Consider the following 14,260-nt stretch of genomic DNA (forward strand, 5'->3'; position numbering starts at 1 on the left):
ATGCCTATACCTCTATGTAGACAGGCGGAATCCAGAGTAGGTACCGCCAGATGGGCAACTCAGGGGAATCCCAGTACCTGCTCATAGCGTACCTAGTCGACACATGTTTCGGTTATATTAGTAAATTAGAACCTTATTGTATAGCAACAAGGCATATTTTCGATTGTCTACCTACAGTCACTTAAAAAAGGGCTAGAGGACCACTTGGCAGTCTCACAGAAACAAAACCCATATGCGTTCGTGTTATCGCTCTCCTTTCTTATAGGGAAAGAAAGGGATAGAAAATATGAATAAATGAAGTTATTGGTCATATTTCCTTGGTCCTTACTGTCGAAAAGTTCATGCATTGATTGCGTTGCCACAGCCGCTTAGGCACTGCTTGGTGTTTGACATAAGTTTTGATAACCAGTAGAGTGTAGTTTCATAACTTTTATACAAGTTTTTATTTTTACCGAATTAAAATTAAGTTAGTGGGCGTCACAATGGGTCACAGTCATTCAAAAACTCAAAAGAAACGGTGAGTACTTAAAGTGAGGTTTTTTTCATTTTGTTATTTAATTAATTCTAATCTTTTTTTGTTAAAAGCCGTTGCAAATTTATGAACTTGACTTTGGGTATTAATGCATGGATCACTTGCCTATAGTAAACATAGGTAATAGTAATTAATGTTGTCAGTATTTTTTTTTACTTAAATTATGCTCTTAATTTCTTGTATGTAATTGTTAACCGAAGCGTCTCCATTACAGCTTGTAGCGGGCAAATTATTTCATACATTTTTCAACCGATATTGTTGTGAAATTTTCTAACCGGATTCCATTCAATTTATGAAAATCTTTCAAAATGGCAGAGCCGTAGGTACCTACACCTACATTTGTTAAGTTTTAAGTTTAACCTATGCAAATACGTATCGTATGATATCACTAAAGATTTATTGAGTGTATTGAATTCTCTCTGATATTAATACTAAGGTTTTCTAGGATATTTCTGTATTGCTCAATAATAATGCAATGTTGCACCGGTTTTTTCAGGCCTAATCCACCGTCCCCCCAACGCTTGTACCCCAACTTAGCCGAAGAGTTTTCGACCCTCGGCCGTCCACATACGGCTTATTTTCAAGCGCCACCTGCTTACTCACAAGTAACTTGTTTTGGAAATGCGATACCCACTTCCACGCGACGAGGTAAGCTTTTTAGAGATAAGAAATGAACATTCCTGCACGAACGTTATTGTATAAAGAGTAGGTAGAATACTAATATGTATGTATATTCTACAGTGGGTTGCAAAAATAAATAAATTTTATTATACCTGGTATATACCTAGTTCAGCAGAATAGTTTATTTTTCACAATTTTAGGTTTTTACTTTTTTTATTTTGATTTTTAATTTGATTACTTAGGTACCTATTAAAAGGGATCGCCCTGAAAGAATGTGACAGACGGGCAGGACTAGGTAAATTAAGCATGGCCCGACATGCTATTGGTAGTTTCTTTTTTAATATTGTTTCTTTTGTTGTTTAGTTACCCCTGGGCCTTCGGCTCCGCCTGAGTATTATGTCCGAGGAAATTCTTGTAATTCGACAAAGGTAAATAAATACCTATATTACTCATAATTATCTCTTATCCTTATTTTTTATTACTCTTATTAGCTTAGCTTGACAAAAAACAGCAAGAATAAAAAGTGGCAATACTGTAGTGTCGTCCTTTTCAAATCAATCTATAAAACGGGACGACACTATTAGGTACCTACAGTATTGCCTTGTCACTTTTTAATTTCTACTCTTTTTTTGTCAGGCTGTAGGTATATATTATACTAGCTGTGCCCGCGGCTCCGCCCGCGTGGAATTCGGTCTGTGTTAATAAGCGGCTTATTTCTAAGCCTAATTTCTCTCCCTCTCCCCTGAAGGTGGAACTTGAAGTTGACAGATGGATATGCTAGAGGACTGTAGTCCAGATAAAATATTTTACAATTAGGTACCACTAAATAAAACTACACTCCAAAATCAATTTTTTTTTCGCCCTTATTAAAATTTTACACGTAATTTAAACGACAGAGTAGTAGATGTATCTATATCAGACGATACAGTAAGGTATATGCGCGCGAGCGAAAGCGAAGCGGCCTGCCTGGCTAGAGCGCCACCCACTCACCGTGGTCTTCTTCAGACTCCTGAGGAAGATCACGTGCCCCTTGTAGGTAACCTCAATGCGTTGCGAGACTTTCGCGAATGATTTCTTTCGATTTTTTTTCGGGAAGACATGGTAATGCGTATAAAATGCGAGTCCCAAATCGTTTCACTCCGCAGACGACCAGTGCCGGATTAAGATATTTTGATGCCCTAAGCATTTCTAGACTATGGTGCCTTCTCTCCCTAGGGTCATCGTGACAGTGCTGCAGCAGTAACGTTGCAACAGAGTAATGCTGCTGCAGTCGTTATATCGTAGAAAGTAATTAATAATACGAGCGAAGCGAGCGCGAAATTTTTTCGATATAAATACGCAATTTGATAGACAGTTGTAGATTGTTACTTTTAGTATGGAAATCATTCACATAATTTTATCACGAAAATTGACAGTGCTGCAGCAGTAACGTTGCTACAGAGTAAAGCTGCTGCAGTCGCCACCCGAATGTCGCCTTTATTGTATCTTATAATGTAATTGTAAACGCGAGCGAAGCGAGCGCGAAAATTTTTCGATATATAAAACGCAATTTGATAGACAGTTGTACATTTTTACTTTTAGTCCCAACCAGGCGCGAATCCAGGATTTCATACAGAGAAGGGATGGGACAGTTTTCTATCAGCCTAGCTTCGCATGGGGCTCGATATTTAAGGGTCAAAGCGAGGTTGTTTTCATACAGAAAAAATGCAAGAAAGCAGAGCTTGGAATTGACCAAGTGAATGTGAAGTGTGAGCAAGGCAGAAAGAGGAAAGCTTGGATTTGAATCCACGCCCAAGTGTAAATAAGGCAGAAGATCAACTTTGTCATAAGGCAGAAGACCTCGCATAAGACCTTACGCCGAACTGCAAAAGAGTGGCTTGAAATCGAATCTATGCATGTAATCACGACTCTTCTACTGCTCGCTCTTTGGCTTCACTCGAAAGCGCTACTTGATAGGATGTTTTTAGTTTTCGGCTTTCACGGGGCCCCTTATAACACTTTGACAGTTAGGTCTCAGGATCAGTTTCATGTAGGTACCTACTTCACGACGACTGCAATGCTGATGCAGCCTGCGCGTTTTTTTGCCTATGATGGTTGGTTTTGGTGCCCCCTAGACGTGGTGCCCTTGCAAGTGCTTATTTTGCTTAAAAGGGTTAATCCGGCACTGCAAATGACAGAGGTCAATGCTTTTTTTTTTCAAAGTACCCACCTTCGTGGCCATTATCACAAAACAGATAAGTACAGAAGTCAATCACATGTATGTACTTTACTTTTCATACCTACGCTCGGCAGTCGCTCTAGGGTTGCGAACTATGTATGTAGGTATGGCTTATGCACAAAAAACTATCGTGGTAGTGGCACTCGTATCTATCGTATCGTATCTCGTATCTAGTTGTTTGATTTATTGTTGAGGAAGAATGGAAATATAAATTAATAATAACATTAATAACATTAATATAGGTATTTTAATTTTAATGTTATTATTATATTATAAAATTTATAAATTTGTCACAGAAAATATCTTGCGATGATTTCGAGATTGGCGAAATGCACGATTTCTATATTTTAAAGTGTAATAAATTCGCATTCGCATGTACAATGTAATAAATTCGCACTCCCATTCTCTCTGAAGCCACTGGTAGCTTAAAAAACGACAATTCACCATTAAATGTTGAATTTAAACAACCGTCCACTGTACGGTTATAATAACTTTTTTTTGTTTCTCCATTTTTGCACAAAAAAGTTCACAGATGCGTGTCTCAAGCTGATGGCACTCGCGCTCGCAGTGGTCCCAACCGGTCCGAGATATCGTGTCCGTGAGCAGTGTCTATGTGTGCGTTGCTCGAGCGCGCTTTGTATGTAGATTGATTTCTGTACCTATCTATTTTGTGCCATTATTAAGTGCGAGGCGATACCTCCGTATGAATATGGATTTGATATGGGTGCGATATAATTACGATTAGGTATAATTTCATGATGGAGAAAATTTATAATTTTAAATAATTATGCAATTATACGCGTGTTGATATGTGTGTTTATTTTACCACTACGTAACTATGTAAACTCATTTTTAGTTTTCTTGATTACTTAACGTTTACTCAGTGCCCCAAAAGATGTCACTGTGCAATGAGGGGCAATTAATTTACTGTCGTTTAATTTTGTTGTATTATTAATTTATTAAATCAACATAATTATTCAATTATTTTTGTTGATATCCGTAACCCCTCTTCTAAACTTAGAGTTAATTTGGCAAAATCTTTTCTCGGTGGCTTATCCATGTCAAAACGTATTCAATTCAGCGCCATCTGTTGATTTACCAGGGTACTCAATAGTGGTAGCACATATTTGAAAAAAGTTTGCCCCTCCTTCCTAAGTAGCGCCATAAGATTCAGGGGCAAACTTAAGTCAATCGAGCGTTATGGCTACCCCCCCTTTTAGGGGTTGAATTTTTATAGCCTATAACCTGGCCGGGAATTTTCTCGACAGATCAGTAAAGTTTTCATCAAAATCCGTTCAGCCGTTTTCACGTGATTCGCGTTCAAATAAACAGACAAACAGATAAACAGATAATAAACAGATAAACAGACAAAAATTCTAAAAACTTTTGGAACGTGTTCTGTTATCGATTCTAAGTATCCCCAGCCAACTTTTTAACCGACTTCCAAATCCCAAAGGAGGAGGTTATCAATTCGGTTGTATGTTTTTTATTTTTATTTTTATTTTTTTTATTTTTTTTATTTTTATTTTTATTTTTTATGTTTGTTACTCCATATCTCCGTCATTACTGGACCGATTTTGAAAATTATTTTTTTGATTGCATGTATATGCATACAGATTGGTCCCGTTTTTGTCAAAATCCAGTTCTGATGATGGGATCCATGAGGAATCGACGGAACTCCTCAAATCTTAAAGGCATACATATGGTGATTTTTGTGTTTTTATCAACAAATCAAGCATATACATTCAAAAACGTGACATTTGATGAAGTGGAACTGCTGATGATGATCAGAACGGAACTCTTCAACGACGCATAGTTCACCTTTGGCGATTTGTCCTCTTCGTTATGTTTGTTAAGCAAGTTAAGTTTTTAAGCCACAATTTTATCAAGCTTGAGTTCTGATGATGGGATCCATGAGAAATCGAGGGAACTCCTCAAATTTTAAAGGCATGCGTATAGAGATTTTTGTATTTTCATCAGAAAATCAAGCATTTACATTAAAAACTGTCGCATTTGATGAAGTGGAACTGCTGATGATGATCAGAACGGAACTCTTCAACGACGCATAGTTCACGTTTGGCGATTTGTCCTCTTCGTTATGTTTGTTAAGCAAGTTTAGTTTTTAAGCCACATTTTTGTCAAGCTCGAGTTCTGATGATGGGATCCATAAGGAATCGAGGGAACTCCTCAAATCTTAAAGGCATACGTATAGAATTTTTTGTATTTTCATCATAAAATCAAGCATTTACATTAAAAACTGTCGCATTTGATGAAGTGGAACTGCTGATGATGATCAGAACAGAACTCTTCAACGACGCATAGTACATGTTTGGTGATTTCGAATTTCGATTTTGACTTGGACTGGGACCCGGACTCATACCCGGATCCGGTTCGGACCCGGACTCGGACTCGGACTCGGACCCGGACTCGGACCCGGACTCGGACCCGGACTCGGACCCGGACTCGGACTCGGACCCGGACTTGGACCGGGACTCGGACCCGGACTCTGACTCAGAGACCCGGACCTTGACCCGGAAAATCACTATGATACCTAAACTAAGTAAACCACTATGATTACCTACCATAAAATGTGGGTATGATGATGCCAAACCCCTCCCGCTCAAACTCCCGTATACCGCACCGCATGCGCCGTTAAGTGGGTTAGGTTAGGTTTGAACTGCGATCCTCACAGAACCGAACAAAAGTGGGTTAGGTTTGGTTAGAACTGCGAGTCTTACAGAAACGAAATGCTACTAGAAAAGTGGGTTTGATTAGGTTCGAACTGCGATCCTCACAGAACCGAACTGCTATCAGAGAAGTGGGTTAGGTTAGGCTAGATAACTACGACCCTTACGGAAACGAAATGCTACTAGAAAGTAGGTACTGGTTTTACCTCCTTTTCTACATAGTGCACCATCTACCATAATCTTTCACCGGGCCCCATAGAAGTCAGTTTTTTTTTCTTAAAAATTATTTTCAAATATCTTCCATGTACAGACTTTCGACCGTCTTCAGCTTTATTATATGTATATATATATATATATATTATAATATAGAATAGATAGATATAGATAGATAGATAGATAGATAGATAGATAGAAGATAGAATATAGATAGATAGATAGATTAACATCTGAGAACGTCTCAAGGCACGAGAGGTACAATCGCCATCAGATATATAGGAGCGGCCAAGGTGTTCACAATATCTGAAGTTCTGAACACGCACTCTAACGCCTTGACAATAGAGGCGTGCTCAGATAAGTCAGATATTTGTGAGCACCTTGGCCGCTCCGCAAACTTTGCTGCCGAGCGAAACATTTATTTCACCTCAATCACCGCGAGGACTTTTTCAAAGTCATTCCCCTAATTATGTTTATTTTGTATTTAAAGTGTGGCGAAGCAAGATACGTTGCAGACAAGACAATCGGAACCTAAGATACGGAATCAAAAGAACAGCGAAAAGAAGGAAGACGTTCCTGTAAGAATAAGCATGAGCACAGAATAAATAATAGTACTAAGTACAACAGAAGACTCACTCTCTAACAAAACGCGTCTGTTACGATGGACAGATATGGCCGCTAGGTGGCGACAGCGCTACGCGCGGCTTATGGCTAGCCACTATAGCCACCAAAATTGGCGTGGAACCGATTTTTGAATTACGATTACGATCGTTCGATTTCGTCACTTGAAAATTGGTGGAAAATAGCGAAATGCTAATTTTTGAAATACGAGCGATAGAGATTTAGAATCGAGTGGTATTGACCACTCGTTTTCAATTCTATTAGTAGAATTTAAATGCCGGGTACTGGAGATATTATTGAACGAAATACCCGAAATCGAGCGGTCGGAATTCAAAAATCGCCCCCCAGATGTACTGTAGCCAAGCGACGAAATCGCGGAGAGAGCCATGCCTGACATGAGTAATAAAAATAAATACAATCACTTAATTCTTACTGATGAACTATTGTAAAAATTGTTTCAGGGCAAGAAACCGTGTCCAAACGCGAAAGATGGCTGCATATTGCATTTCGACTCTGTACAGATGATGCAACACATGAAGGAGTGCATTTTTATGGATATCCTGTGTCCCCTGAACGGAATTATTTGCACTTGTGCATGGCAAGGTAAACAGATTTAAAAAAAATCTATTGGTACCCATAGCCTACCCTTTTGTCGCTGACTGTACTTAAGGTGACATAGGCGTTACATTACATATTACCTATTACATTAGGTACCTACGCAGACGACAGACACAGACACACCAAAATACGCAAACGAGTTAGACGACTACCTAAAGGCCTGTGCACACCGGCTGCGTGTGCGTGACGTGCACGTGCGCGTGCGGCGTTGTAGTATACAGATCCTTATGAGAGACGGCACACCGCTTGCGTGACGTGTGCGTGTGGGTATACACCCACTTGCCAGAATTTCATTTGCCATAATTTCATTTGCCATAATAGTCAACAGCTATTATATTGTTTCCCATAATTACATATGAAATACTTATTGTTTACTATATTAGTCACGTGCCAGAAACTTTGTTTCCCATAAAATCAATTTCAATAATATAATTTGTCATCATCATTGTAAGCCATAATTATCACTAGCCATAACATATTTTTTTTACAGAAACCAAATGCTACTAGAAAAATGGGTTAGGTTAGGTTTGAACTGCGACCCTTACAGAAAAGTAATGCTACTGGAAAAGTGGGTTAGGTTAGGTTTGTACTGCGACCCTTACAGAAAAGAAATGCTACTGGAAAAGTGGGTTAGGTTAGGTTTGAACTGCGACCCTTACAGAAAAGTAATACTACTGGAAAAGTGGGTTAGGTTAGGTTTGAACTGCGACCCTTACAGAAAATAAATGCTACTAGGAAAGTAGGTTAGGTTAGGTTTGAACTGCGACCCTTACAGAAAAGAAATGCTATCAGAAAAGTGGGTTAGGTTAGGTTTGAATTGCGACGCTTACAGAAAAGAAATGCTACTGGAAAAGTGGGTTAGGTTAGGTTTGAACTGCGACCCTTACAGAAAAGTAATACTACTGGAAAAGTGGGTTAGGTTAGGTTTGAACTGCGACCCTTACAGAAAATAAATGCTACTAGGAAAGTAGGTTAGGTTAGGTTTGAACTGCGACCCTTACAGAAAAAAATGCTATCAGAAAAGTGGGTTAGGTTAGGTTTGAATTGCGACGCTTACAGAAAAGAAATGCTACTGGAAAAGTGGGTTAGGTTAGGTTTGAACTGCGACCCATACAGAAAATAAATGCTACTAGGAAAGTAGGTTAGGTTAGGTTTGAATTGCGACGCTTACACAAACCAAATGCTACTAGAAAAATGGGTTAGGTTAGGTTTGAACTGCGACACTTACAGAAAATAAATACTACTGGAAAAGTGGGTTAGGTGAGGTTAAATATTCTATTAAATAGTATTATTGCAATTAATAATATGGACAACAACACGTATGGCACTCGTACGTTCTGGAATCTAATAATCGGGTAAACAAAGAGTATGTCATATAATTTTTATGGTAAACAAACAATTCGGGCAAATGAAATTCGGGCAAATAAAATTCGGGCAAATGAGTATTATTTTATATAATGTTCGGACAAACAATAGACAACCGTGCGTGTGCAGCTCCAACATTTTAGCGCACGCACACGCGCACATCATGCACATGCAAGCCGGTGTGGCTCGGCCTTTGACACAGCGTTGCAACAATCATCCGTCAGGGATGCAGAGGCCATTGATGCCTTAAGCCTAAAGCTTAAACTTTAAGAAACATTTTATGCTTTCAGACAAAATGAAGAACGTACTGACGCACTTCAGAGACAATCATCGGGAAAATATCGGTCACGTCAATAGAGTACGACTCCTAACCGGCCCGCGAACCATTCATTTCGTGCATATGAAACCACACAAATTTCTGGTACACATCAAAGTGGATGAAGCTAGGGAAAGAATTTTAGTTGGAGTACAGCTTTACAACACGCAGTTTTGCGCCTCAAAATGGTTTTACAAAATTATTTTCCAGCTAACCGATCCTAAGTCCACAGTGGGGTTACAAGGTACTTGTATTACAACTGGGGTTTCGTTAGAAGAGATTTTCGAATAAACTGAAGTGTAGAGTTCTACGTATGACTCCCAGCATGGTGCAGGAATTTAAAAATGGAGGACTTAAATATAAGTACCGTATAATGCTCAAGGAAAATAATAAGGGCACCAAGGAGGCTAGGAAAAACACTGTTTGAATAAAGCATTCTTTTCATCGTCCTACTTAGGAAAATAAATGCTTGCTTAAGTTAACTAATCTTGATTTCATTCGATGTGCTTTCTTCAAAGTAATTATGTAATGATTTTAATAAACATTTATGACACTTAGGTATGTTTTTTTTAACCTGACTATACTTAAGGGGACGAGACCGTGTCTTACTCCGCGATTTCGTCGCTTTGCTACAGGTATGTAGCTAAAAGTAAGTGTAGATGTACATCCGTTCGACCCCAATTTTAATTTTTCGCACTTGCATCGTAATAGTACATTACGATACATGTGCGAAAAGCAGGAAAATCGCAACGAGTGGCGACAAATTGAAACATGGCCGAAGGGAAACCCGAGTCGATTTGAAACACTCCCTTCGGTCGTGTTTCAAAGTATCGCCACTCGTTGCGAATTTCCTACTTTTTGCACTTGTATAAGTAGTAATATTAGTAATGTACTAATTAAATATTACTTTAGAGTCCTTTAGAGTTGATATAGAAAGGCGCGCATTTAAAAAAAGATTTTATCTCTGAATACTTACATTTTTAAAACCATCTAATGTACAAGTAATTAAGGTCATGTGTTATGTAATGGCTCCTCTACACGATGGGCCAACGCCTACCACTCCAAGGGACGCATTTATGCGTCTGAGGGAGCAAGTGATATTGCTATCTCATTCTACCGCATGGCTGCGTCCCTTGGAGTGGCCGGCGTTGGCCCATCGTGTAGAGGAGCCATTAACTCTGAACGCCAAGCTTATCATGTATGCACGAAGGTTGATATTGGGATGTAGCCGCGCGCGGTGGTCTAAGGGTTACGGCTCGGCCACGATATTGCGCGACTTGCGACGGCGGCAGCGATAACCATAGGTTGGAGCGAGACTCGGCTATCGGGCTTTTCGTTCCCACCTATGGTTGTCGCTGCCGCCGTCGCCAGTTGCGTAATGTCGTGGCCGAGCCGTTTTGCCTAATTGTATTTCGATGATTGATTGATACAAATGAGTGTTTTATAACATTATTTATTATAAAAATAGAGGGGTAAGGTACAGTTGTACATACAAAATCATCTAATACTTATATTAGACTGAATTTTACAATTACCCACAGTTTTTAAACATTTTAATCATAATAACAATCACATAGAAAAGTAATCAAAAGAACTATCACTAGTTTTACTAATCATAGACATGAAATTAACATGTAATCAGAAAATCTCTTACTGCCCTAAACATTGGTCCCTACCATTTTGAAATTGGTAAAATTTTTACATTGACAATGGACAACTATGTATGTGACAACCTTGTTCAACCACAATTCTGAAATACAATACAATATAAGTATCGCAACAATATAGATATAGGGAGTCCTCTAAGCAGGCAGGTTCACACAGAACAAGCTTCCTCACGAATAATTTGCCAAGAAACCAAGTAGTCTGTGCAGACGGGCAGATGTGTTTGCCTCGAGCAAGGCAAGTCGACACATTCCGTTTGTTCAGAGACAGCTTGTTCTATGTAGACCTGCTAATTTATTACTCTATGATTAACTGCAAGTCTGTATAAGCTTTTAAATATGACAGTTTGTTTATAATAGTACTTAGGAAGGTCTGCAAATCAGCAATTACAGTGTAAATGTAAGTATTGTTAAGCTATTTGATTAATTCAACAATCAAGACAAAACAATGGGTCCCATTGGACAGACAACTAACATAAAAATACTGGGCATGTAAAAGTATACTTATAAAAAAACAAAGCCTCATTGGCACCATAGAATTGAAAAACAAAACTAAGATAAACAAAATTGTTGGTGCAAAGACCACAGTTCTTTAGAAAAGTTTTTTGTACTTAAATGAATACTTAACATTAAACAATTAGTCTCTCTAGGAGAATAAATCAACATTCGACATATAATAGTCTCCATACAGAGATAAAAGCAAAGTATGTAACACTAGTTACTTATACTTAGCAGCGCCCTCCTTAGCAAATCTGTCAGCTATCTCGTTTCCATGACTCCCGTCATGAGCCTTGACATAGTTCCATTTGACGTCAAGATCCCCCTGGGCTCGAATCATCTCTTTGAAGTCCGCTTGATTCTTCACGGGCTCTCCGGATGCAGTTTTCCATCCGTTATCTTGCCAACCTAAGGCAATTTATAAAAAAAAAAATTATAGGTCCATGGTAGAAGAGATATCACATTACATGGCTAATGCTTGAGATTGAAGATATTACTTATTACTCTTATTAGAGGCTTAACCCTATTTAAAGTTAAAAATTGGGAAAACTTTGGCTTAACTCAGGGATGCTGCTATGCAAATCTTTAGCTATATTAAAAAAATATTAATTAGCCAATGTACAGTCGGTGCCCTAACTCAAGTTGCCATACTAATTGTATAGAAAAGTGGATACTTATGTTGAGGATGTACAAATGTGATTAAAATTCTTACACAAGGCCAATCTAACACAAAAATCTGGATGCCTATAATACCAAACTGCCTCAGGTTATTAATAAATTAATGCAATAATGTTGTAAGAGTATGTATACATATGATCTTGAGGGACATGGAATCATGGTAGCAGTCGTAAGTGTCGTAATGCGCAGCAGCCCCAAACACGGCAAACACCAATAGTACAAATTTTAAAGTAAGGAAAGAAACGTACCTGGCATCCATTTAGTAGCCGAATCCTTCAGAAACTTCGAGTCAGTGTTTATGGCCAGTTTGGTAATTCCATTTTCGCGAGCAGTCCGCATGGCTTCTGTAGCCGCTTGTATTTCTGCGGTGTTGTTCGTGGCCCTGCCGGAGACTGGCTGGCTCCTGTTGCAACGGTTGTTGTCTCCCCAGTAGACTCCATAACCAGCTCGAGCTCCTTGCTGGCCGTTAGATGAGCACGCCCCGTCCGTATACACATGTGTGTAACCTTCATGGTCTCTTTGAAATCCGCCATGGTTATTCCTTGAACCATTTCCATAATAGTTTCTGTTGTACGACATTTTGAAGCTCGTGGATCTCGAGAAATGAGTTAACTTATTACGCATTCACTAATTCGACCGCCGGAATCCGGTTTCAAATTTCAACTCTAAACAAAGACTCCTTGATCAGCGTTCTTCGAAATACCCGACGACATTCCAGGAAGTGAAGATGCATAGAGGAAAGGAAGCGTGTTCATTTTTTTTAAACCATAGACAAAAATATGTCCAGATCGAACACACCATGCACCAGGTTACGGAACCCCTAACGGAACCCCAACCGGGACTTGAGTGATTATTTAGGTCTTTACCTTTAGTGTGAATAATACGTAATAAAATATAATTGAATCATTGTCAGCAAACGAATGTCATTATTGGAAAGAAGCAAAGAACGAAGGCAATTTTAGTGATGCACATACTGACAAGGTAAATCCCCTCCTAGTGCAGGCCACACACGTAAAGCCCCCTCCAGACTATGCGCGTGAATCGCGGGCGAAGCCGCGAACGCAAGTGTGGCGTCGATTTCGCAGATTGTTCACGCCTTCGCGCCTTGTTCTCCGTTTTTTGTCGGTATTTCGGCCCGCGTCAAAGGAGACGCGAAGCGCGAACTTGCAAGACTCCACATTACACAATATTTTGGCTCCTCTGTGGCAAGATAAATATGAATTATATTATGATTATATTATATTAAGTAGCTATATTTTACGGTTTTACAATAAAACAAAATGGAAAAACAGCTAAATCACGTATGATGCCATAGATAACTAACAGTTAAACTCGATCAGCTGATGCTTTTCCGCCATATTGCCGCAAACCAAACTGCGAAATCGCCGTGAAGTGTGCGAGTGTGGAGTCATACGTCAACTTCGCGATATGTTCGCTCCGCGACGTCGCGCCGCAATTCACGCACATAGTCTGGAGGGGGCTTAACGATAAATCGTAGCGATAAAACTGAGGTCTTCCGCGAAAACCAAAATTCATAAATTGCGGGATCTTTCTCGAATACTCTCATTAAGACGTAATTACAATTACATTGACGGGAAAAAAGCCCGCAATTTACTTTTACAACAAAATATATGCAGGCACTGCATTCGGGACGGAATGGCGTTATTCGGTTTTTTCCTTCTAACCACCCAAACGCACGGCTGCGCTTCGGAACAAACGTTAAGCCCCCTCCAGACTATGTGCGTGAATCGCGGCGCGACGTCGCGGAGCGAACATATCGCGAAGTTGACGTAAGACTCCACACTCGCACACTTCACGGTGATTTCGCAGTTTGGTTTGCGGCAATATGGCGGAAAAGCATCAGCTGATCGAGTTTAACTGTTAGTTATCTATGGCATCATACGTGATTTAGCTGTTTTTCCATTTTGTTTTATTGTAAAACCGTAAAATATAGCTGCTTAATATAATATAATCATAATATCATTCATATTTATCTTGCCACAGAGGAGCCAAAATATTCTGTAATGTGGAGTCTTGCATGTTCGCGCTTCGCGTCTCCTTTGACGCGGGCCGAAATACCGACAAAAAAACCGGGCAAGTGCGAGTCGGACTCGCGCACGAAGGGTTCCGTACCACAATGCAAAAAAAAACAAAAACAAAAAAAAGCAAAAAAAAACGGTCACCCATCCAAGTTCTGACCCCTCCCGACGTTGCTTAACTTTGGTCAAA

At 39.4% G+C, this 14,260-nt stretch overlaps 1 protein-coding gene across 1 annotated transcript; it reads right to left on the bottom strand.

Annotated features, from left to right (window-relative positions):
- Nucleotides 1–10,725: 10,725 nt before the first annotated feature.
- On the bottom strand, nucleotides 10,726–12,741 carry LOC134674946 (ribonuclease H1-like). Its single transcript, XM_063533104.1, has 2 exons — nucleotides 12,280–12,741; nucleotides 10,726–11,761 (listed from the first exon to the last, which is right to left on the bottom strand). Exons 1-2 carry the CDS (start codon nucleotides 12,653–12,655, stop codon nucleotides 11,574–11,576), a joined length of 564 nt encoding a protein of 187 aa, XP_063389174.1. The 5' UTR covers nucleotides 12,656–12,741; the 3' UTR covers nucleotides 10,726–11,573.
- Nucleotides 12,742–14,260: the final 1,519 nt, after the last annotated feature.

The sequence above is a fragment of the Cydia fagiglandana genome, chromosome 20 (genome assembly GCF_963556715.1).
Source record: "Cydia fagiglandana chromosome 20, ilCydFagi1.1, whole genome shotgun sequence".
In the NCBI taxonomy this organism is placed as follows: domain Eukaryota; kingdom Metazoa; phylum Arthropoda; class Insecta; order Lepidoptera; family Tortricidae; genus Cydia; species Cydia fagiglandana.